This window comes from Saccopteryx bilineata, chromosome 9, assembly GCF_036850765.1.
Source record: "Saccopteryx bilineata isolate mSacBil1 chromosome 9, mSacBil1_pri_phased_curated, whole genome shotgun sequence".
NCBI lineage: Eukaryota > Metazoa > Chordata > Mammalia > Chiroptera > Emballonuridae > Saccopteryx > Saccopteryx bilineata.
Window position 1 is genome coordinate 30,469,097 of NC_089498.1, and position 25,524 is coordinate 30,494,620.

Here is a 25,524-nt window from a genome sequence, read left to right on the forward strand (position 1 = left end):
CTCAAAAGAATCTGAACTCATATTGCAGCATGGTGTGCTTACATTTTTCATTAACTGTAAAGAAAATCTAACTGGACCTTTTAGAGGCTATATAATGGGGGTGACTTATGTAATGTAGATGATTAAAATTTCTATCAATGCATTTAAAGAAACTTTTTAGTTTTACACCCAGAGATTGATAATGGTGTACATTTATAGTTTGAGTTAAAATGCAATATTTAAGACAGCGTAAGGATTGTCCATCTTTAATGATTCTCCTCCTTAATATATTTTTTCATAGCCAACCTTTATTCGCAACCAAATAGAAGACAGAAGCGCCACCTGGCTTCTGACAGCACCCTCAGCGTCTACCTTGATGTTCTCCAGATTTTTTATGAGTATGAGCTCTCCACTAGGGCTGGTCAGAGAGAGGCCACCAACAGTTCTGCTGACATCATAGTGGCTGTGGGCTGGGAAAGGGCTCTTTTTGAAAACTCATCATCTCTAACCAAGAACAAGGAGTGTTGACCCAGACCCCTGAAGGCTGGAAGGTTCCTGTGTGAATGAGAGTTCCTAAGATAGGATGGACAAGTGGCCCTTGCCCTGACAGGTAAGTGGGGGCAGGGTTTTACCTTTAGCTGGTTTTCCTGGCATGTGTGCACCCTTCAGGGCTGTAGCCTCAGAAAGCTGGACCTAGAGAACCCAGTCAGACTCACTACAGCTGAGCAGTTACTAGTCTGTAAAACAGTCTGAGCTTTTCTCTCGGCAAAGCTAACAAGTCTCTAAGAGAAAGAAGTTTGTTTGCTTTCATTGGGGCTCAAGGAGCAAAGAGGCAGATAATTGGGGGAGGCAGAAGAGCCCTGGGTTTGCCATTTCCTAGCTATGGAATGACGTTGGAAGAGCTTCATCTCCAATGACTAACAGTACCAAGGCTACTGGAGAAACTCCAGAACACAGTGGAAGGAGGTTGGATTTGGGAGTCAGGAGGCCTGGGTCTGAATCCCAACTCTCCCACTCCGCCTGTGGCCTTGGACAATCAATTGAGCCTCATCTATAAAATGGGCATCAGAATACTGTGTAATTGACAGGGCTGTCATCAGTCAACATAACTGAACAAATGTTGCGAAAGTGATTTGCAAGCTGTAAAGGGCCACTCCCAAGCAGGTTATTACTGTTGTTACCCTTATGTCCACAGACTCCTGACCGTCCTTTATGGGGCCCATGGAGGAGGCAGCAGGCAGGGTGAAAGCCGCGGAGCTGGCAGCAGCAGCGTGCGCGGAGGAGCTGGCCCGTCCCGGAGCTGAATTGTGGCCACAGGTGAGAGGAGCGGTGCCGAGGAGAGAGGAAAGTGTGCGAGAGGAAGATCTGCAGTCTCTTGCACTACAGGGAGGTCTGCGTCACCATCAGAACAGACTGTTCTGTTTTGATACCCTTGCATGGTTCTGCATGTTTGTGTTGGTAGCAGCAGCATAAAAGGCAGCTGATATACCTCCCCTGGGCTGGAGGCCCCATGAGGACAGGGCTTTGGCCAGCTTTGCTTATTTCTGTACCCCCAGTACCTAGAACAGTGTCTGGAACATACTGATGGTCAATACATATTTTGTTGAATGAATAAATGAGCTTTGATGTGGACATATCTTTAGGTTTATCTCTCCTACCTACTTGACTTCTGATGTCATGGGCTCCCAGCCCCATCTTTACAGCTTTGGACCTTGTCCCATCTGAGTAGGTTGGGGACTTGGTTCAGAACCTCGCTCTGATCAGGATGCTGCTTTGGGAAACTGCCTCTGGGATCCAAGAGGGCAACCCACTGCAGGGACCTTCACTCAGTGAGGAGCCTTCTCCCCTCTAGGTCCTGTCACGTCTCCCACCTGCAGGCTTCTGGGCTCTGCTCGTCACAGGGTCTTGGGAGGTGGGTATGGAATGAGGCAGGTCAGGGGACAAGCTTTCTTGAGGACCTGCGGTGCAACTCGTTACCTGTTTGTGTACATGGAGATGGAGGGGGTGGCCAGTGTGGCTGGATGGCCCCTGGGCAGTCTCCCCAGCAGGAGGGCAGCCTGTACACGCTCCACTGCTCTGAGCAGCTGGGCCAGTGGCCACCTGGAAAAGAAAGCAGGGGTGTGTAGAAAGGAGAGAGGGAGAAGGGAGAGAAGAGAGATGAGAGAGAAAGGAGAGAGACCTGTCTCCATATATACCTCTTCTGGGTACTGTCACCAGGCTAGTTGGGACCTTCAGCAGAGACTGAGAGGGGGCGTAGAAGTGAGGCAGAGACCATGACAGGACACCATTAATTGAAGGAACAAAGAGTAAGCACTGATAAGGCTTCTAACACTGGACTTATGTGAACCCTTTTTATCTTCTACCAACTAATTCTGTGAGGCAGGTGCAGGTAGGCGATAGAGGTTGGATTTGAACTCAGTGGGCCTCCTTCCAGAGCCTGCTCTCAGCCTGCTACACCACACTGCCCCCCAGAAGTTAACCCTCTGGGACCTTTCTTTCAGGTCCCTAGAAAAGACTTGACTCTCCATGCCTGTTTCCTCATCTGCAGGATATGGAGGAAGAGCCACTAGAAGTGCTGGTGTGAGCTGGGCTGCGGTAAGTGTGAGGTCTGCGTATGGGCTAGGACGGTGGTCCCCAACCTTTTTTGGGCCACGGACCGGTTTAATGTCAGAAAATATTTTCACAGACCGGCCTTCAGGGTGGGACGGATAAATGTATCATGTGACTGAGACAAGTGTCAAGAGCGAGTCTTAGACGGATGTAACAGAGGGAATCTGGTCATTTTTAAAAAATAAAACATCGTTCAGACTTAAATATAAATAAAACAGAAATAATGTAAGTTATTCATTCTTTCTCTACGGACCAGTACCAAATGGCCCATGGACCGGTACCGGTCCACGGCCTGGGGGTTGGGGACCACTGGGCTAGGACACCTACCTGACTGCCGTTGGCCTCTGGAGGCTCTTCTAGTCTGTCCCTCAGGGAAGCTTCTAGCACGCTGCCCACAGCCTGAAACAGGTCCCTGGTGGTTGCCTGGCGCCTCCGGTCCTCAGGATGGTCCTTGGCACTCACTGCCAACAGGGCCTCACTGGCCTGCTGCAGAGCCCAGCTCGCTTCCCGCTGGGCTCACCCAGAGGAGAAGGAAAACCAGCATGAGCCGTGCCTGGCGTGGACCACCTCCGTACCATTCAGGGGTAAGGGCTAGATGAACAGGATGAGTACACAAACTAGGGAAATCTGGACCAGGCTCATCACACCAGCTGCCTGTATCACCATGAGGCCAGGCATTCTCTCCCTGCAATATGCTAACTTCCTGTAGTGGAACAGCCTAGTCCATCTCGGAATCCTTCCCAGAGTGCCTTCTTTGCACAATGCCCAGAACATACTAGGCATTCAGTAAACATTAACTGACCAGATGGACGGATGGACAGACGAATGGATGGATGGGTGGATGGATGGATGGATGGATGGATGGGAGTTATCCACCAAGAGGGTTGGGGAGCTGGGTATCTTTACCCCAGCTGATTTGTCATTGAGCACTGCATGTATCCCCTGATATGTCCAAGCCACCACATGTGGGCAGGTCAAGTAGGCAGGGGTGGGGGTGTCAGAAATGAAAGAAGAGCAGAGCTGGCAGTGGGATATCAGCCTGGTGTGCACTGAAGTGGGAGACATGGGTGGTCAGCAGCAGCATCTGGACCACCCAATTTTTTTTTTTATTAAGTGGGAGACGGGAGGCAGAGAGGTTCCCGCTAGTGCCCCGACCGGAATCCACTCAATGATTTAAATTCAATGTGTGGGCCGGGTGTGGTATGTAAGCTCCCAGGCCATCATACCTAGGAGACACAGAGTTCTGGGAGGGCACCTTCCCTCCCTTAGCATCACCTGTTGGACTTTTGGGAAAAGATAGTAGAAGTTGTGGCATACCTGTGACTGAGGAACCTTTGACCTGTGCTAGCATGAGTTGTCAGTCCCCATGGAGGTATATGTCCCATGGCCTGCCTCAGCGGGCGAGAACTGCTCACCTGGGCCAAGAGTGTGAGCTCCTCACTGTGATCGGTCACCTCTCTCAGCACCTTGGCCAGCCCCTGCACCCTCTGCATGTCCCCTAGGGTGGTGGTGATTGCAGACAGCGACCCCAGCACACACTCTCTCACCTTGGCACAGAGGGAGGAAGGTAGGGAGAGAAAATATGGTTCCAGTGCCTTGATGAAAGCATTTTAGAAAGATTTGAGCCTGACCTGTGGTGGCGCAGTGGATAGAGTGTCAAACTGGAATGCTGAGGTCGCCTGTTCGAATCCCCAAGCTTACCCAGAAACATCCTCTTCCCTGTGCTATTCAATAAAGTAGCCAGTCATCAGATGTGATAGTTAAGACCTTGAAATATGGCTGGTGCAACTGGAGAATGGAAGTTTTGACTTTATTTCATTTTAATTTAGCTGTAAGTAGCTAGACATGACAAGTGGCAAACATTTGGAATAGCACAGATACAAATGAACAGTCCTTCTCACAGCCTGCAAGTCACAGCTTGCTCAGTCTAACCGGCAGTCTTGCATGGCAGCTACAGATTTTTGTGTGTCTGCCATTAGCTCGAGGTATATACAGGCTGTGGCTTGGATAGAGGAAAGACTAGACCAGTCATGGGGACTCTTGTCAGAATGTTCTGGAAGGGAAACTCAGATAATGGCTGATCTCATGTTTGCTTCTGCAGATCTTCCCACCATCCTCATCACCTTCTTGGAGGCTGTCCACATAGAGATGTCACTGACGCCTGGTCCTCTGGCCAGTGGATTCACTCAGTAGGAGATGGGAGCAGGAAGAGAGAGAGCTAGAAGCTATGGGCCCAGTGCCCTCCCCGCCAGGTCACTATGGGTTGGCTGCCTCATTCTTCAAAAGCTACCACTCCTTCCACACACAGCTGCCCCCTTTGGATTCTGGTCACTTCAGGCTGAGCCACTGTGGTCCTGCATTAACTGTGTGCTCAGGGACCACAGGACATCCAAAGGGAAGTTTGCCACAGGTAATACTCAGAGTGAATGTCACCCAGAACTAGGTGGAAAGGTGTATGTATATGGCTGCTCTGGTGTGAAACAGAGGGCTGGTGAGAGGTCTGGGAGGGCTGGAGGTGGATGGGGGAAGAGCCAGCCTGGGTTTGAACGCTGTCTTCACCACCTACTTGAAACGTGGACCTTGGCAAGCTACTAAAATTCTCTTTCTTGTCTCCTCTTCTGTAACATAGATGAGAATCTCTCCATTTACCTTATCGAGTTTTAATGGGATTATACATCCTTGAAGCCCTAAGTCAGGGCCTAAGGGCACATAGTAGGTGCTCAATAAATGTTAGTTACTTCTCTGTACTTAAGTACCTTGACAATCACCACTTCTTTGTATTAAAATTACTTATCCCGTGTCCTGCACCATGCCAAGAACTTGCATGAAAACCCTTCCAGGAACCAGAGAAGCCTCTCTTCTCTTCCCCATGCCCAGCGTGTATGTGCAGTTCTGTGTGTGGTACAGCATGCCTGGGAGTGCATGTCACATTCATGTACCATGCACTGGGGTGGAAGTCACCATACGTTCTGCAATAGTTATTTATAACTCGAGGTTATAACACATGAAATTGCCATTTTGTGGACTAAAATTGGTTGAATGTGGACAATTTTGTATGGTTTGACCTATAGTTACAGTGAATGTAATTCTTATTTAACTCTCACCATAACCTTATTAGGAAAATAACTGTTATCCCCATTTTCCAGGTTGGGAAACTGAGGCTTAGTTTGGTCACCAGCCTGTGAATATATATTTGTTAAGTGACAGAGCTGGAATAACATCTAAGTTCAACTCCAAAGCATTAACCAATCGACCGAGGCCAGGTCACTTTCCTCCTCTGGCCTCTGTTTCATCATCATTAATACTCCACCCTAGAAGCCTGTGACTCCATGAGCCTGAGCAGACAGCCTTTTTTCTATGTCACTTACTGAAAGAACCAGAACAGGGAGATGATGCTAACACCAAAGACTTCTCCATGGGTCCCTGAACCCCACTTCCCACCCCAAATGACTACATACTAATTCCGGAGGCCCCAGCAGAAGACATAAAGGGCCCATCTTTAGTACCTTCTGTCTGGCATCCATTCTCTGTGGCTACCTGGATCCCAGCCCCTGGCACTCCTGGTCTAGCATGGAGGACACGGACCTGGCCAGCTGGAAGAGCCGCTCTGGGCCCTGCTTGCCTTATAGAGCGTCGGGAATGTTTTCTGACACTGCAGTCCGAAATGCCACATTCTCAACACAGCTGTCTCCAAGTCCCACCTAATGGGAAACCAGAAACATGCTTTATGCATGGAAGCCCTTGATTCGCTGGTTCTTGTTCAGGAACAAGAGCCTGATATCACAGCTCTCCTCCTGGGAAGGCAGAGCAGGCCTGGAAGCCTTTGCACGTGGCGTGGGGCCTCAGGCACTTCCTGAGGTTTGAGGGCAGCTGGACTGCAGCTGACAGCCAACAGAAGCAAGCCTTGGACGAGTCATTGCTTCATCCTTCACTGCCTTTCTCGGGGTACTCAGTCCCTTCCCAGTCCACTGGCTTCTGACTCTTGCCATTTACTTGGGATTTTATCCAGTCTCTGCCTGGTAGCCCTGTTAGCTGATCATGGGTCCTTCCTCTGGACTCTGAACATATTGACCTACCTCATCCATGGGTCCTTGTGCTCCAACCACCTCCGGCCCCCACTCCAAGCTGCCAGGATCCTACCCTTATTTTGGCCACTAATCATAAGACCTTCAAAGGTAGAGACCATGTCTGTTTTGTGCACAGCTGTATCCCCGAGGCCTTGGCACATAGTTGGTGCTCTGTAACTATTTGTTGAAGGAATGGATGAATTAGTGACTCACATGCCCTCGGCTCCTTTCAACCCAGCCACCCTTATTTATTTATCTATTCATTTACTTTCTCTTTTTACAAACCCTTGTGTCGAGGGCTGACCTTCAATAGCCTGCCATCCTCTTAGTGAGGTTCTGACAGGTCAAGCTTTCTCAGTAATGAAACAATGGCCACTGCGCACTTTAACTGTTGCGTGGGTCTGCCATCTGTCCCCTGCCTGGTTGGAAACAGAAATGACCAGTGTCAGCACAAAGTCATTGTTTTCTTCTCCAAGTGGCAGATAAACTGATGGAGGGCAGGCTCAGGGCCACAATGTAGACAGGAACCTGGCAAATGGAAATTAGACAATTAGAGGAGCATCTCCAGGCCCCAGGGAGTCTATAACCCACCAAATTAGTGCCTGATGACAAGGACACAAAGTCCATAGCTCATGAGGGCTTGGCAGGTACTCAGGGACTCCGTACTTTCTGGGAGAAGACAGCCATTTATACTAATTCACTGTTCTCTCTAGATCATTACATGCTCTGTGACCTTGGATTAACTTTACTGAAACCCAGGAACATTTTCAGGAAAAAAATCCATTTGCAAGTTTAGTTTTTTTTATTTTTTTATTTTTCTGAAGTTGGAAACAGGGAGGCAGTCAGACAGACTCTCACATGCGCCTGACCGGGATCCACCCGGCATGCCCACCAGGGGGCGATGCTCTGCCCATCTGGAGTGTTGCTCTGTTGCAACCAGAGCCATTCTAGCGCCTGAGGCAGAGGCCACAGAGCCATCCCCAGCGCCTGGGCCATCCTTGCTCCAGTGGAGCCCTGGCTGCAGGAGGGGAAGAGAGAGACAGAGAGGAAGGAGAGGGGGAGGGGTGGAGAAGCAGATGGGCGCTTCTCCTGTGTGCCCTGGCCGGGAATCGAACCCGGGACTCCTGCACACTAGGCTGACACTTTACCACTGAGCCAACCAGCCAGGGCTGCAAGTTTAGTTTTTTAAATTCAAGATTGTAAACCACCTGATATGCCAATGTTGTGGGTTCAATCTCCAGTCAGGGCACATATAAGAATCAACTAATGAATGCATGGATAAATGGATGGAACAACAAATTGATTTTTCTCTCTTTCTCGCTCTCTCTTTCTTTCTCTCTCTCTTTTATAAAATTCTTTTACAAATTAATTTTACAAAAAAGGATTGTAGCCCTGGCCCAATAGTTCAGTTGGTTAAAACATTGTCCCAAAGTGGGGAGGTTGTGGGTTTGATTCCCCAGACAGGAACGTACAAGAAAAGATCAATGGTCCTGTCTCTCTCTTTCCCTCCCTTCCTCTCTCACTAAATTCAATAAATAAAAATTAAAAAACAAAAACCATTGTAAACAAGACTATAAAAAGAAGAGGAGGAGGAGAAAGAGGTCTTAATAATTAGCTCAAAACACATCCAAGCTCACTCAAATGTCACTTCCTGTACAAGGCCTTCCCTGGCTGCTCTCCCTAAAACAGCACCCCCTGTCAGACGTCAGTGTTCACCGGCTGTTTCCACCACTAACTGTAAACGCATTGAGGTCAGGAGCTTCTTCTAGTTTGTACAACGCTATATATCTAGCACCTAAAACAGAGCCTGACATTCAACACGTATTGAGTATAAAAATGAATGAATGAATGAATGAATGAATGAATAAATGAATAACCTTTGTATTCTTAAAGGGGACCCACCTGTCATTGGGATCACTATTCAATTGTACAGATACTCATGAAGTTACTGAATTGACAACTCATTTTAATATGGTCGCACTTCCCTGTCCCCTTGCTCACCTGTGTGAGGCAGGGAGGTACTACAGAGGAATAACCAGTCAGAATTGGAGCAGTTAGCTTAGCCTCTCCAGTTAGAGGCACAGAGGTTTGGAATGAAATCTACTTCCTTGAATTGTTTCCCTGCAGACTGAGAACCAGTCACCGCCCGCTTCACAGCCCTGCGTTCCACAGCTATTTGATGGGACACCCCATGAAAACCACACTCTCGTGGGCCTCAGGATAACTTATGTCCACATTTTCCTAGTCAAGGCATTCAAGTTATGTCTTTATAGTGTTCAATGCTGAGTACTGGAGAGCACCCAGCAACACTCCTAGTGCCTAGGTTTGGAGGAAAGTTTCAGTCTAGCGAGAACATTTTCAGAGCTCATGTGAGGATCACAAAATACCAAACCTATTGGAAGGAGACAAGGACGCACACGAGCCCTCCATGGTTCAGGCATCCCCAAATTGGGAGAACAGGTGCAGTGTGGGCTGCTCACCCCACCTCTCCTGCTGATGCTGTACTGCTGTCCTGGGTGGGGTGTGGGATGTGGTGACAGGACGCTGTGCAAGGTGTTGTGCAATGAGGATGGGGTCTGCATGTTTCATCCCTGTAAACCTTTGCAAAAATGTCTCCTTTCAGTTCAGCGCGAGCTGTGATATTGCCTATTCTCTGCTATAAGATCAACAAAATTGTTGACAATTCTGTGAACCAGACCCATCTCGGTCCTGAATAGCTCCAGACCTCCAAGGGGTCGTGGCTACTTTGAGTGGGTGCTGAAGGATGGCGTCCTAGTAGTGGCCCCACACGGTCATGCTTCTGTGTGTACTCGTCCATTTCTCTTTCTCCACCTCCCTCTCACCAGGACAGAGGTCATTGAGGCTTCACTTGTTGTGGAGGAGATGCTGATGGGACCTGCTGTGATCTCTCTGAGATATGTGGCTGGGTCAGTGTGCCTGTGGGTGGGGGGTTAACATTTAGGGAAATCTTCATCTTGCAAACCTTTCTCCAACATGGAACAGATTCTCTGCAGCTTCCAGAGAGAGACAGGCCCTGTTCTGGGAAAGGAGGAGCCCTGGACCTACAGGGAGCGCCTAGCCCTGGGCCGGTACCTGATTCCAGACAGAAGCAGTACTCCAGGGGGTCCAGAGCAGCAGAGGCATTGCAGAAGATGGCAAAGCTTGTTAGGACGGTGCCCTCCTCTGGGGCAGCGGTGCAGGTGGGCACCTCCAGGAGAGGCAGAGAGGTGATCACATAGGTGTCCTCCCCATAGGCCTGCCCAGTCACTGCTGGGGAGTGAAGACAGAGGGTGCTGAGGGGCTGTGTGGGTCACACAGATTTCACCAGGCTTTGGGATCACATGGGGAACTTGCTGAGCATGCAGATTCCCAGGCCTTTCTCTGGACCCTGAGCCGCAGACCTCTCTGGAGATTCCGGGGTGGGCCCAGAAATCTGCAGGCCTCACTACCCTGATGCAGGGCCTCCCGAATCTCACCTTGAGAATTGGGCAGAAATGGAAGAACAGATTCAGACAAACTTGACCTTGAATCCCAGTTCTGCCATTTACCGGCCATTTGACCTTAGACCTAAGCTTTTTAGCATCAGTTCTTCATGTATAAAGTGGGGCCAATGGGAATAGCTTCCTCTCAGAACTTTGGTGAGGAGGAAGTATATTGGGAAAAATGACTTGCTCAAACTCACTGAGCCAGGTGGGGCCACAGCCAGGATCTGGAAACAGACTGATCCTACCTGAAACGGTGCTCCTTCCAGGCCCCCACAGCACTGCGAATAGCCCTCCCCCACCCCAGGTGACCTGCACCAACCTCCCACACCATCCGGTATAATCACCTGGGTTTTCAAAGACAGTATGTACCTGGAAGAGCTGGGCAGAAAGAGACTCTTAATCGATTACAACTCATTCCTTGGCCTAGACTTAATTCAGAAGGTTTGGGGCAATCCCAGGAGTGTGCATTTGAAATTAGTACCCTAGGTTATCCCAGTGTGGCTGGTTTATGAGCCACTTTGAGAAATACTAGGTCAAAGGAATGCATCTGAAAAAGAATTCTCACCCTCATTATTTATCTTTTTGAGAATCTACATTTCCCTGCGCTCTGGGCCTGTTTTGAGTCAAAAGTGCAGAATCATCGAGGCAGGACATTCAGGCTGCACGGCCCCTGAGTGATCTGCTTGCACTACTTTTATTGGCTCACACCCCCCCCCCCCCAGCCCTGCATAATACTGTTTGAGGCAGGTAGGTAGGTGTTTTTAGTACTCACAGTGTACATGTGGAAACCGAGGAACAGAGAGGTTAATTCCCTTGCTTAAAGTCTCCTAGCTAGAAAGCAGTACTGGTGGGATTCACACCAGAGCCTGTGTGTGGCCCCCACCCTACACTGATGTTCCATATTTTGGGGCTTCTAGGTTTGTCTTGACTCATTTATTGCAACACACCGAATCCATGACATGAGGCTGAACTGAGGCCTTCACACCTGTGACTCTGATTCGGAAGGTGGCCTGGCCCCAGGTCTGCAGGGGGGAGCTGTTCAGCAGCAGTGTTGAAGTGTTGCTCTGAAGAAGGATTAAAGAACTTGGCCAAAATCCTCGGAGCCTGCAGGCTGCTGGGAGGGACCAGGTCTGAAAGAGAGCACATCCCAGAGCCCCAGTATATGCTCAAGCCCCTGGGCCTCAGCAGGGCAGTGGTTTCTGACCCCTGGGGGCCTTTCAGTTTGTCTGTGATGGAAGAGTGGCAGAAACAGTCCACATATCCTGTCTCCAGCCTGGTTAAGGTACTATCCTAGGTCAGGTTTCCTAACAGCAGAGCCTGAGATGAGGAATCATGTGCAGGTCATTTATTGAGGGAGGGCTCTTAGGGAAAGCCAGTAGGGGAGGGAGGGAAGCAGAATAGGGTGGAAAATGAAACTAGGCAAAGAAATGGTCTCAGGAGGTGTCCAGCCTCAGCCTGATCCCAGGGGGAGCCCTGGAGCACATAAGCTGCACCACAGAAAATACCTCACTCAGAGGCAGAGGGGCCGGATTGTTAGACCTCATAGTTTTGGGCCAGGGGCCTCTTCACAGCAGGCTGGGCTGGGGCACCAACAGCATCTGCTGTGGCATTTCTCCATTGTTCTTGCTCTCAGACATTCATTCTTTCTCTGCCCAATGCCCTGGTTTACCTCTGGGGGATGTACTCCCACCCCCTGACTCCCTCTCCACAGGCTCTGTGTGGAGCTGACCCACCCCCAGCCCAGTCCTAGGCACATGAGAAGCCAAAGTGGGAAGACTTTTTCATTTTTGAGGGTTGCCAGTGTCCTCACCTTCTCTAGTGGGGTATCATCTAAATACCAACTGAACATGGCCTCTGGGGAGTCGTCCCCCATGGTGACCCTGAGTGTAATATCTGCACTGGAGTTCACTGGCCCACAGTTCTTCTCACAGCTGAAAGGGAGATGGAGAACAGAGCGAGGAAGCTCACTCAGGTGCTGTGGCCACCTACCTGCCTGGCCTTTTGTCCAGTTCTTCTTAAATCCTTTGAGAAGGTGAGACAGGGCCTTTTTCAAGTGAAAGGTTGAAAAAAAAAAAAGCAACCCCACCCCAGTCAAGACTGGAAAATAGCTTTGGCCACAAAGATGGAGTGATTCGTGCCTGACTAAATTCCCATTTCATTCATTGCACAGGGTAATGATATGGAAAGTGCATAAGGCTGAGACAGACCATGGGCTCAAATTCTGTACCTGCCACTTATGAATGGCCCCCTGCCACTTATGAATGGCCACTTGCATGAGTCATTTAAACTCTCTTGAGCCTCAGTGATGTTGTGAGGGGAGTAGAGCAGGCAATTTCTGTGATTCTTCCTAGTTCTTAACTATAATAAATGCGGTGATTTTATAGCATGCATGACCACAGTTTATACATGATTCCCATAGTTATTAGCTAAGCCAATGCTTACCACAAGTCTATGAGTGACATATTAGAATCCTCATATCACAGACAAGCAAACCAGGCTCAGGCAGCTTATATGATTTGTTTCAGTGCCACAGTCCTAAGTAGGGGGGTGGAACATGCAACAACATGTCTTGATCTGAATCCTGTGCCTTCTCTGTAATACCCCCTCCCTTGAACCAATCCATGGGAGATCTCTTTGGCACTTACTTGCTTTACGTTTGACCCATTCTCAGCTCCTTTGGGTTTTAACTTGATAACAGCTCTTGAATCTCCCTACTCCTGCCTTCATTCATGTTTACCCTAGCACAGATGTGCCAGACGTTCTCCATTTACCCTGTAGCCCACTCTCCATCAGTGCTTCGTGGCTCTGTGCACTAGGGACTGATTTCTACAGACTGCATCACCCAATCTCCTGTACCCTCTGGCCTGTGATTGGGCCGAGCCAATGTGACGCATTGGCTGGGGATTAGGGGTGAGAGGAGTGGGCTGAGGTATTTATTTCCAGCTTCCTCTGCTCCTTTCCTAACGGGCTGCATTTGGCAGAGGCTGTGTTCCTCTAGCCAAGACCATGGCTCCTGTTGGAGGGGTACCTCTCCCAAGCTGCAGATCCTAGAGCTTTCTATTAATGCCATCCCCCACCCCCTTACCTCTGCATTCCTAAGAGGGATGATGGCTTTCCCATGGTTCTACATTGTCAACCCTGGGTTGTTCCCTATCTTTGCCCACATCCGCAGATAGACCCTTTATCCAGCTCTCATCAATTCTTAGTCTGAGTGAGCCATTGGCTTCCTGCATGGACCTGACTGAGAGACCAAACTACCTTGAGCTCTCACCTTGATTCCTGCGGGAGCCTACGCAATCTCCCTGAGTCCTTTCTTAACCTCCAGCCTGTGCTCCACCCTGCTACCAAGATGCTTAAACCTCATACCCCAAGCCTGCTCACACTCTTGGATGGCTTTCCTGAACTTTTAGGATAAAGACCAAAATCATGTCTTTGGCATGACCTGCAAGGCTCTGTATTCAATTTCTTCTGGCCCCTCTCTTTTCTGACAGGCTCCAGCGACACCAACCCCTGTCACTTCCAGGTGATTCTGTGCTTCCTCCTTTGCCACTCTGTTTCCTTCCCATCCCTTTTCCCCTGGCCAACTTAATTTCTCTTCCCTCTTTACATCTCTGCCGAGGGAAGCCTTCCCTGACCCTGAGTGGGGAAGTCGTCATAGGAGTGTGCTCTCTGCTTTGATTTGCGAATCACTGCTGACCACTAGGCAATAACTCCTATGAGAACTGGAGTAGGTCTGGTTTTGATCCCCCACTGTAAGCCCTACCTCTAAGTCAGTGCCAGACTGAGCTGGTTCTCAGTAAATGTAGCGTGAATGATGAATGAATGGCAACATTGCAGAAGTTTTTCTGTCGGTCCTACCCGACTCGAGGCCTGAGTTCTGGGAGAGCAGACACATAGAGGCACTGTTCCTCCTGGTTCTCCAGCTCCTAGCCTCTCCAGATGGCCAGGCACAGGGTGACGGCAGAACCACCAGCCCCCTCTGGTCTGTGAGGAGCAGATGCCTCTCAACACAGTCATTCCACTGAGCCCAGCAAGGGCCTGAGAAAGAGACAGGCCAATACGACCCATCTAGGAACTCTGAACTTTATACATGTGACTACCTTCTGGCTTGGGGTTTTTAAAAGAAAAGGGCTATGGGTAAGAAAATCGGCTTCAAATAGAGATTTTGATTAAAAAAAAACCCCCACCAATTTCTCTTGCAGGTTGCAGGAATGGTACTGCAGAAGGACCTATGGGAGAATGACCCGCGTTTCACCCAGACCCTGAGCAAAGCTGCAGGATGTGTCGGCTTGTTTTGCACCAGTGCCTTGCACCAGTGAGCAGGCAGACAATACCACAGGAGAAGTGCCTGCCCGGGAGAATGTCAGGGCTGCTTCTTGTCACTGGTGTCATTCTCACTCCACATTCAAGTGATTGTCCACAGGTGCATGTTCCTGCAGGGTGCATTGGGTACCCGGAGAGCTGTCTCTCCATCTGGGAGGCTGCGATGTCATCTGCTTTATGAAACCAGCTCATTAAGTCTCTATACCCTTTGCCGTCCAACTCTGCTGATTGAGATTTATCCACTGCCCCCAGTATAATAGTCAGTCCCAGGACATGTCCAGGGGTCAGGTCATAAGCTCAGTCACCTAAACTCTGTATTTGTATCCTTTATTAATTCAGATAGCAATAACTAATATTCCGAAGAATGTTCTGACCCCTTAGCAATTGATATCAGAAGCCTTTAAATTTTATGTGACTTTGACCCAGTTATTCCATTTCTAGAAATTTATTTATGAAAGTAACCACAGCTGCAAATAAAGATTGAACTATAAAGATGTTCATCACAGAACATAAAGCAAAATAATTTGAAATGACCAAAATATCCAAAAAAGAGGGCAAGGGTAAATAAGTGACCATGCATCCACTTGACAGTGTATTGTGTAGTTACTATGAATATGAAGATGGAGGAAAAGATACCATGACATTAAAATATACAGGATAGGCCCTGGCCAGTTGGCTCAGTGGTAGAGCATCGGCCTGGCGTGCGGGGGACCCGGGTTTGATTCCCGGCCAGGGCACATAGGAGAGGCACCCATTTGCTTCTTCACCCCCCCCTTCCTCTCTGTCTCTCTCTTCCCCTCCCACAGCCAAGGCTCCATTGGAGCAAAGATGGCCCGGGCGCTGGAAATGGCTCCTTGGCCTCTGTCCCAGGTACTAGTGTGGCTCTGGTCGCGGCAGAGCAACGCCCCGGAGGGGCAGAGCATCACCCCCTGGTGGGCAGAGCATCGCCCCTGGTGGGCGTGCCGGGTGGATCCCGGTCGGGCACATGCGGGAGTCTGTCTGACTGTCTCTCCCCGTTTCCAGCTTCAGAAAAATACAAAAAAATATACAGGATATATTGTTCAATAAAATAAGGGGATAGGAGAAGCAATGCACACAGTATGAATGACATTCATTTTCTTTCTATATAGCCAGGCTATTTATTCCCTTATGAAAAGGAGGACGACCATTTCTTAACAATGAGCACCATTGCTACAATTTTGATTTGTCAGAAAATGCCTTATCCCTTTCTCCTTCTAGGCTCTTCCCAGTGCATAACAAGGGCACGGAGGGGAAAGAGGGCATCCTCTGAAGGGGGAAGGAGTGTGTTTATCACCGACATTGCTCGCAGTGATACTACAAAAGCAGACAACTTTCAGGGTAGTTATAGTTTCTAAGTTCTCTACAGATGATACATCGCCTTGTTGCCTGCCTCCAGGCCACCCCCACTGTGGTTGCCATGGCCACTGCCCATATCCATCAGAATTTGCAATCTCTGGTGTAAACGAAGGGCACAAAATGTCAGGCATGAGTATGCCGGTATGAAGGTCAGGAATAGCAAAGGGAACCACTATCCCTATGCGTCACTTTGTGGTAAGAGCGAACAGTTCCGGAGCTCTAAGGCCACCTACCACATGACCACTGGAAGCGTAAGTCCTTGTCACTATCCGGCCAGCCCAGAGTCACTGTCGTGAAGGGATCCACGTACCAACCAGGTTCCACGTATACCTACCTCCACATCTCCTTTATCTCTCTGCAGAAAAAAAGCAGCTGGTTTATAAAATACCTCTCCACAATCGGCACCCCATCCTTCACCTCAAAGCAATCTGGGCCGAGGTGTGGGATGGAGACAGACCATGTCTGATCTGCCTGGTTCCCGTTTGGACGGATCACTGGGTAAGCAATTTTAGTTGGAACGTTAACTCAGCGCTAAGGGTCCTCCACCATGTGTTCAACTGCATTATCAAAGCCTGCTCCAGGCCAAGCCCATGCTAGATGCCTAGAAAAACAGTAATAGAGACCTGGCCTCTGTCCTTATATTTAGTAGGGAGGACAGACAAGAAAACCAACAATTAAAACAGTGCTAACTGCTACAGAGAGGGGGCCCAGGAGACTGAGAATTAGGAGAGAGGGGGCAGTACGTTAAGAATGTGGGTCTTGGCCCTGGCCGGTTGGCTCAGCGGTAGAGCGTTGGCCTGGCGTGCGGGGGACCCGGGTTCGATTCCCGGCCAGGGCACATAGGAGAAGTGCCCATTTGCTTCTCCACACCCCCCCTCCTTCCTCTCTGTCTCTCTCTTCCCCTCCCGCAGCCAAGGCTCCATTGGAGCAAAGATGGCCCGGGCGCTGGGGATGGCTCCTTGGCCTCTGCCGCAGGCGCTAGAGTGGCTCTGGTCGCGGCAGAGCGACGCCCCGGAGGGGCAGAACATCACCCCCTCATGGGCAGAGCATTGCCCCTGGTGGGCGTGCCGGGTGGATCCCGGTCGGGCGCATGCGGGAGTCTGTCTGACTGTCTCTCCCTGTTTCCAGCTTCAGAAAAATACAAAAAAAAAAAAAAAAAAAAAAAAGAATGTGGGTCTTGGGGCCAGCCAGATGTCAGACTGGACCATTGGCTCTGGGACCTCTGGCCAGTATCTAAGCATCTCAGAGCTCCTGGTCCTCCAAGGGTTTGCTAGCCTCTTGACTCCTGGGATTGCTGTGGATCAAATGAGAAAAACTAGTGATGCGCTTCCCCTTGTGTCTGGCACAGAGGAGGGTGCCAAGCTGTTACTTCTACAGAGCAGACAGCTGGCATCAGAGCAAGTTCCCCGGAGGCTAGGAGAGCAATTATGAAGGAGGAAGAGTGGTGAGCTGGGAAAATGGAGAGGTGTGGATTCTAGGAAGAGGGATCAATCAGCATACAGTGTGTTCCTGGAGCCAGTTCCAGTAATACCTGTTTAACAGCCCATGCCCAGAGGGCTTGACCTGGAACAACACGAGGCTACAGCAGAATTCAACTGCAGGTGGTCGCCCACGGCCTGATCATAAAACCCAAACCCTCTTGCCTTAGCAACCTAGACCCTATGTTATCTGACTTCTGTCCATTTCTCTGTAATCTCTTACATCTCCCCTCTCCTCCACACTAGCCTCAGAGCCTCCTAATCTCTGCACCCAGAAAGCTCCTGTTCTACTTTCCAGCAGCCTGTCTTATCTTCAGGTCCCCAATGAAATGTCACCTCTTAAGAGCCCTTGTCTGACCACATTTGCTAGGCCATCCTCTGTTAGTTGCTGTCATTATACCCTATCACTTCTAGTTAGACATATCAGAATTCCTAATTATACGCTGATTTGTTTGTTAGTCTCACCCAGTAAGGTTCATGAAGGCAGGGATTACCCATATATCTTTTTACTCCCATTGTATCCCCAGCCCCTAGTACCAAGCCTTGAACATTGTAGATGGACAAAGTCTTTGTTATTGAATAAATGCATGCATAAGCAATGCCAACAGCAAGGAATCGAAGACTTAGTCTTGCTATGAAAACTAAAGAACCTGGGCCTATTTTCTGAAATAAGTATTAAGAGAAGTAAATTTCCCTCTGAGCACTGCCTTAGCTGCATCCCACAGATTTGGGTAGGTTGTATTGTCATTATCACTTAGAAATATTATATATATATATATATTCCCCCCCCCCCCGAGACAGAGAGAGAGTCAGAGAGAGGGATAGATAGGGACAGATAGACAGGAACTCAGAGAGATGAGAAGCACCAATCATCAGTTTTTTGTTGCGACACCTTAGTTGTTCATTGATTGCTTTCTCATATGTGTCTTGACTGTGGGGCTACTGCAGACCAAGTAACCCCTTGCTCGAGCCAGCGACCTAGGGTCCAAGCTGATGAGCTTTGCACAAACCAGATGAGCCCACGCTCAAGCTGGAGAGCTGGGGTCTCGAACCTGGGTCCTTCCACATCTCAGTCCGACACTCTATCCACTGTGCCACCACCTGGTCAGGTTTAGAAATATTTTTTAAATTTTCCTTGTGATTGCTTTCTCTTACCAGCTGATTTTTTTTTTACAAGTATGCTATTTAATTACTGAGATAGCTAAAAGATATATACATATTCTAGACATCTTACTGTTGATTTATAACATAAATGGAAAGCATGCTTGGTTTAATTTCAGTCCATCTGGGTCTCTCCTCAAGCAGAAGAAATACCAGTGATTCCTGGAGCACTGAAAAACCAGAACCAGAAAGCAAAACAGAATGCTTGGACATCTTCTTTTTGCGAGGTTCACTGTTTTTTAAAAATATTCACATTCTTTTCCTCAGCATTTGTTCCAGATGGTTCTTGGAGACTGGAAGGAGCGTGAAGACAGTGGGAGTGGGTGTCAAACTTCGGTGGTGTTTATAAAGTTGCCAAAGAATAGAGCCAGAGGTATGTTGAAGAGCCCCAGGGGATCTGCCCACCTTCCAAAAACAGTTTGAGGAACATAGCAAACATTCAGGTCACAGGGAAATGGTCACAGGCAAAACCAGTATGTTCTCCACTGCGCTAAAGACACCTCTTTGGTGGCAAAGAAAGAGGCATGCAGCTACTGATACAAATGAAGCACAAGATTAGAGTCAAACATACAGCCATGTGCCACTTGAGGAGGTTGGGGTGGGAAGCCCTGACTCGTAGTGTTTGCTAATTTCCTTGGTGTAAGGGGTGGGCAAAAGTAGGTTTACAGTTATGAGTATGTAAAACAGAGTTAATGAAACTGTTGTAATAATCATAACCTGCATGACTTTTTCCATACGAACAACTGTAAACCTATTCTACCCATCCCTGTACTTCCACAAAAGCTACCAAGCTGACTTTACGGAATGTAAGTGAGAAGAGATGGGCATAGCCAGCTCTGGCAAGCTAGTAGGAGCCAGCCCCAGCACCTCACGGGGTGTTTCCAGATCCTTTCATTGGCCTCTCACTGGCTGTGTGAACCTGGGCAGGTTACGTATTCTTTCTGAGTCTTAGCTTCCTCTCCATAAGAAGGCTGAAAGCAATTCGCTATTTCTCAAGGCTCTGGGAGGCCTGAATGCTGTGCTAGCTATATGTTTGCTTTGTGATCTATATATCTGTAAACAATGTTGGTGTGTTAAGATCCTGGCCAGTTGGTTCAGTCATAGAGCAGCAGCCTGGTGTGTGGATGTCCTGGGTTTGATTCCCAGTCAGGGCACACAGGAGAAGTGACCATCTGCTTCTCCACCTCTCCCCTTCCCTCTTCTCCCTCTCTCTCTTCCCCTTCTGCATCCATGGCTTGATTGATTGGAATGCATTGGCCCCGGGTGCTAAGGATGGCTCCATAGAGCCTCTCTCTCAGGTGTGAAAATGGCTTGGTTGCAAGCATGGCCCTAAATGGGCAGAGCATCTGCTCCACACAGGGGTTGCCGAGTAGATCTGGGACAGGGCACATGTGGGAGTCTGTCTATCTCCCCTCCTCTCACTTGGAAAAGGAAGAAAGAAAAGAAAGAATGTTAGTATGTTAGGTTTAAAAAATGCAAAAGGTACACTCAATTAATTTGCTCTAAAGATACTGAAATGTGAATATAATTAATGCCTAATTAAAGTGTGATGATTAAGTTAGGAACTGAGAGTCATTCAATGTGATTCACTTGACTCTAGTGACTTGGATATTTTAAGATCTAGGTACTGCTGATCTTTGAAAAATTCCTTCCCAATCAAATCTCATTCACACAACTATAGCTTAAAAGATCTGTAAAATAATGCAAAGCAAATTAAGATGGCAGACACAGAGGACTTTCTTAACCTTAAATAGAAAGATGGTCCAATAAACTTGAATGAAGAGATCAAGAAAAATAGCTGTTATCTCTGATTTTGCCATGAATTAGCTGAGTGACTGTTGCAAAATTGATTAACCTCTCTGTGCCTCAAGTTCCATATGTGGAAAAGGAGGGCTGTGGACAGTAGAATGGATAACTGATGGCTTTTCCCCTGTCCAGGCATCCATACCCCCTTCTTTTGGTAATAGCATCTACAGGTGACATTTTCTTTGGGGAACCAACCCTCTGCCACTCAGTCCTTGGTTTGGGTGAAGCCATGTGATCCTTGTCTGCCCAAACTGAGGACCACTACCTCCTGGGCCTCATCTGCAGGTCCACAAGGGAATAGGAATTGAGCTTGGACCAGTGAAAGGCAGTCTCAGGATTTCTGCTGGAACTATCATCAGCCAAGCAGTGCTCTTTGTCCTTTGGGATTAAGGACTAAAGCCTGAGGCCATCCTGGTGCTGCTTGGGAAGAGGGAATCTGAAAGAGGCAACATAGCAGCAAGACATAGAGGCAGATTTCTGAAGACACTGAGTGGCTGGATCCAGCTGTGCCTAAACCCTGGACTTTTCACTTTCTGAGTTCATAAAAATTTCCTTTTAACGTAGCTAGTTTGAACTGCCTTTCTGACCCTTGCTACTCAGAGAGTCCAGGCAAACACATTCAAGGTGATCTTTAAGCTCTGTGACAGCTACTGTGGGCTGCCTACCCCATAGACATTACCCATCCCTGCCTCATGGTTGCCAGAATCCACCTTCTCCCACAGAGCCGGAAACCACAAATACTTGCTTCCCAGCATCGCTCACAGCTGGGGCACGTGACCCCACCCTGGCCAATGGTATCTGAGGAGAAGATTGCTGGGGGCTAGCGGGAAAGATTTTTCACTAATAAAAAGAAGGGCCGAGGAGGAGATGGGCTTCTGCTGCTGCTAGGTTGACATTATGATGTCTGGAACTATAGCAGCTGTCATGATTACATGAGAAGCGCAAGCCTAAGGATGGAGCAAACTCCTGAGGATGGTAGAGCAGAACAACAAACTGATCCCGGGTCCCCGCTGCTGATGCTGAGCTACTGAACCAACCCTGCAAGAAAGCCTTGAACTTGGAGCCACTTTGGTTGGGCTCTCTGCTACTTGCAGCCTAAAGCATCATAACTAATACAAACTCAGATGTTTTGGAATTCTGTATTAATGGTTGAATGTTTTACTGCATACCTCATTGCCTCTTTAGAGTAACCAGAGAACTCTTCATGTCTGTAGAGCAGGATAAGTATTCAAAAGCCCGTTTTGAAGAGCTACTCTCTAGATACCAAGCAAGTACAAGACCCTAGAGCCCTGGGCACAGGTTTTATACCCCCTTGCAGAAAGCCCTTGCCTGAAACAGTGATGCTTCCGATTTCCAAACTCAAGTTTGAGAAGACATTCCTCACCAGCACAGTGACCAGAAAGGTGCCTGCAATGCAAAAGGTGAAAAATTATGGGAGTTATAATACACTGATTAACTCATGCTGAGACAACTCTCCCTGCTTGGGCTTCTCCAGTCCCCAGCTGGCAGCATCCAAAACCTACATCCTCTGAGCATTTAATGAACCCCTGTCATATATTTCAGGCATGGTGCAAAGGTACTAGGGACACAGAAATGAATGAAACATGGTTCTTTTTACTCAGGGCTTTATGGTTTAATAAATATGCAGGACTGTGCCAAACCACCACTGTAGGAATCGGCATGGGGGTATTGTGGGCATGGTGTGGGTGGTCCCTTTAACCTCAGCAGACAGAGAAATGGTTTCTTGGATAGGGTGGGGGCTAGAGCAGAAGTTCAAAGGAAGAGTGGTGCTCATTAGGTAGATGAGAGAGAAAGTTCTAGCAGAGGGGAAGACATGACAGTTTTAGAAAGGATTGAGAGGGTGGAGAGGGGAGAGAGGATTTTAAAGATTTATTTGGTTTCTTTTGTTAAGATGCAATATAAGTCCAAGTTCAAACCACCCCTCTGAGTTACTCATCTCTGAGTGCTCCTATGCATATGCATGATGCATATGTTAATAAACTTCTGCTGTTTTCTTCTGGTTAAAGATTTATTTGGAGAGAGCACTAATACCTGTATGCCCCACTCCTCCTTCCTCATGGAGAAGATGCTAGCTTCTTTTCTCATGCCCAGAGAGAAGGTTATCGGAGGACCCTGTGGAAAGCTGAACCTGTGTCCCCTGATGTTGGGAGCCACCACAGACAGGTAGGTCCGTTACTCGTGCTCCTGCAGGATTGATCTATGATGAGTGGAGCTAGAGAGAGCGGAGGGGGGTGTTCAGGGCTGCATTCCTGCCTTTGGGAAGTAACACATTGGCTGGCAGGAGGCCAAGGAATAGGTCAGAATTTCCCATGGACCACATGTTTCCCTTGGGGAGAGAGGGTGCTGAAGAGGGTAGTGAGCATGCAGAGAACAGAGAGAATGACCCTGTGGGTGGTCCAGAAGCAGCAGCAGCTGGGAGGATGTGGCCAGCTGAAGGAGAGGCATCACCCCAGCCCTGTAGCAGAGGGACCCAGCAGGGGGCCTTGAGAACCCAGAGAAGCTCCTACAGCGGCAGTTGCAAACGTCTGCTGGGCTCTGAGAGCAAGGCCAGCCAGCCTGGGGCCAGCACCACCAAGTGAGAGCCTTGCTGTCCCACCTGGTTCCCTTGCCTTCCTCCTCACCCCCTCCATTGCTGGAGTCATCCAAATTTGTTTCCCTTGTGGGGAGGAGACTGCTTATCGCCTAAGAGTAAGCCATAACGTCATGGGGTATGCTGAAAGTTTTATCTGTTACCCCCTATTGATTCACTTTTATAGAAGACAAAAATTAACCTGTATCTGCATTAGAGCCTCTGTATTATGTATATTTTTCCATCGTCATTTCATTTCATTCTGGCTTCTTCCTGTTCCAAATTGGACCTTTGGTATCGGGCAAAGTTCCATTGTTTTTCTTCTTGAGTCTATTGTCCTTTCTGCTATCTCTTGCGCCAAATCCCTTGCTGAGGACATGGTAACCCCACACCTACGGAATATTACCCTCTTTCTTACCCACCTCGGAGATCCAGGGCAGGGGATTGTGTGGGCTGGGTCCTAGGTGGGCTGGAGACTCCAGAGCCTCATCACAGCCCTGCTTGCTGACCTCTCCACACTGGCCGCAAGGACTGTTCGCATCAGATTAAATGCAAATGTATGCTGTGGTCTCCTGCCCTGGCTGGCGCCAGCCAGTCTGTCCCCCAGCCAGTCCACGGTCCTATCTCTATTCCAGCAGAATCATGACACTTCCTATCTTGTCCCTCTCTCTTCTCTTCCCACTCTTCAGCTTTTACCTTTCCCCCAAGGGTAGGGGCTACAGCTTCCCAAACACACTCTTGTCTAGAAATGCTGGAGGAAATCGAGTATCCCTGCTCTCCTCCAGTAGTTTTCAATGAGGGTGATTGCTCCCCAGGGGACAGTTGGCACTGTCTGGAGACATTTTTGGTTGTCATGACTTAAGAAATGGATATTACTAGCATCTAAGGGCCGGAAGCCAGACATGCTACTAAATATCTTATAATGCTCAGGAGAGCTTCAACAACAAAGAGTGATCCACTACAAAATGCCAGAAGCGCCAAAATGGAGAACCCCTGTGACAATAAGCTCCGTTGAGGGCAGATAATATCTGTCTCTGCCTTATCTTGTGACTTAGGTCAGATGCTCTTAACCATGTTTATGTCTAGGACACACTAAAAACGGGCTGGAAGGACCCTGGTCTCTAAATTGGGAAGGGAAGAGGAGGAAGTTTGGAAAGGTAGCCCCAAGTACCTTCAAGAGGAACTGCCACATGATAAATCCCAGATGGCCACCCAAGGCTCTCTTCCTCATGGAAGAAGGATGTAGTGAGTCCTGCTACCTCAAAGGTCAGCTCTTCCAGGATGCCGTGAGCCACTGAGATGTTGACCAGTAGGTCCTGCCTAAGCTCCAAGTGGTGAGAAGCCCAGGAGGCCCGCAGCCCTGACAGAGGCTCCATGAAGTGGACTGTGACATTTATGGAGGGTACACAGGGGGGTGTTGCTGGTGGCTCAGATCTCCAGGTGGTGCATCCCTGGTCCCATCCATTGCTGGGCTGCTCTGTCCAGGGTCAGATTGCAGGGGAACAGGCCCTTCTGTGTGATGGACTCAGCCAGGGTTGTGTTATCTGACAACACAGTGTAAGTCACCTCTGTTTCTAGGTGGGGTAAGAAACATTTAAGCATGTTTGGTAACAACCATGTAGTTGATTTTACAGAGCTAGTTCAGACTCAAGCCCTGAAGTGAAATTCTGCATATAGACATGAATATGGATATAACTATAAAGACATAAGCAAGAGTATACCCTGCCTCCAAATATTAACAGTAACTATCTCTGAGTATTGGGTCATAAGTTGACAGAGATATTTTTGTGGGGAGGAAGGATAAAAAGGGAACATCTCTTAAGGGTATGGCTGGTGTTCATGCATGAGAATTAGCCTCAAGTCTTGTTTCAAGCAGGAGCTTCCACCGCTGACTGCCTGAGACTCTGCTCAACAGAATTCAACCTGTTGACATCATGAGGGTGCGCCCTTACAGGTCTCTAGTTGTCCTAACTGAATGATAAATATTGTGGTTGAATCTTAAAATATGATACACACCAACAAATTAGGATTCTTTCCAATATTAGCATTCTATTTCTAATAATTCCAATAGAAATTAAGCTAGTGTATTTCTTGTTTGAGTGATGATGATGACGATGATGACAAAGACAACAATGGGTCTTAATTGGGGGAAGGGATTGTATTTAAAATATTTAACAGCTGAAACTTCATGGGTACCAACCAATTAGAATGGATGTTCTGGTAAATCAGAATGGACACTGTGACCAATCAGAATGGATGCTGTGACCAATCAGAATGGACACTGTGACCAATGAGAAATGTTGCTATGGCCAGTCAGAATGGACATTTTGAGTAATCAAAATGGACATGATGACCAATTAGAACGGTCTCTATGACCAATCAGAAAAGAAACTGTGACCAATGAGAAGGAACACCAGCCATAACAACTGATATGGCTGTAGCAGTATGTGCAGCTGAATATCAGCCCTGACTTGGGACAACATAATTATGCCAAGCTGGTCAACGCTGGATGCACTGAGACGGGCTCAGGCCCCACTGGTTACACGCCCAGTCCTATTTGAATCCCCCCAATAAGGAGTGTCTTATAAGTGCAGTTCTTGAGATGGGACTGTGAGTGTGCAAAGAAGGCTGGGGGCTCTCACTAGCTT

The 25,524-nt window shown here is 48.4% G+C and overlaps 1 protein-coding gene across 1 annotated transcript in view; it reads right to left on the reverse strand.

The window, feature by feature from the left end:
* Positions 1-25,524, reverse strand: part of LOC136313593 (polycystin-1-like protein 2) — a 115,982-nt gene that overhangs the window by 64,509 nt on the left and 25,949 nt on the right. Inside the window, 20 exon segments of the mRNA XM_066244119.1 lie at positions 352-483; positions 1,152-1,371; positions 1,957-2,079; positions 2,470-2,618; positions 2,917-3,099; positions 4,005-4,136; positions 6,096-6,290; positions 7,040-7,152; positions 7,155-7,184; positions 9,750-9,926; positions 11,127-11,271; positions 11,952-12,072; positions 14,000-14,108; positions 14,111-14,179; positions 16,075-16,171; positions 16,173-16,196; positions 18,734-18,785; positions 21,618-21,693; positions 24,048-24,277; positions 24,279-24,450. Coding sequence (XP_066100216.1) covers positions 352-483; positions 1,152-1,371; positions 1,957-2,079; positions 2,470-2,618; positions 2,917-3,099; positions 4,005-4,136; positions 6,096-6,290; positions 7,040-7,152; positions 7,155-7,184; positions 9,750-9,926; positions 11,127-11,271; positions 11,952-12,072; positions 14,000-14,108; positions 14,111-14,179; positions 16,075-16,171; positions 16,173-16,196; positions 18,734-18,785; positions 21,618-21,693; positions 24,048-24,277; positions 24,279-24,450 — 2,549 coding nt within the window.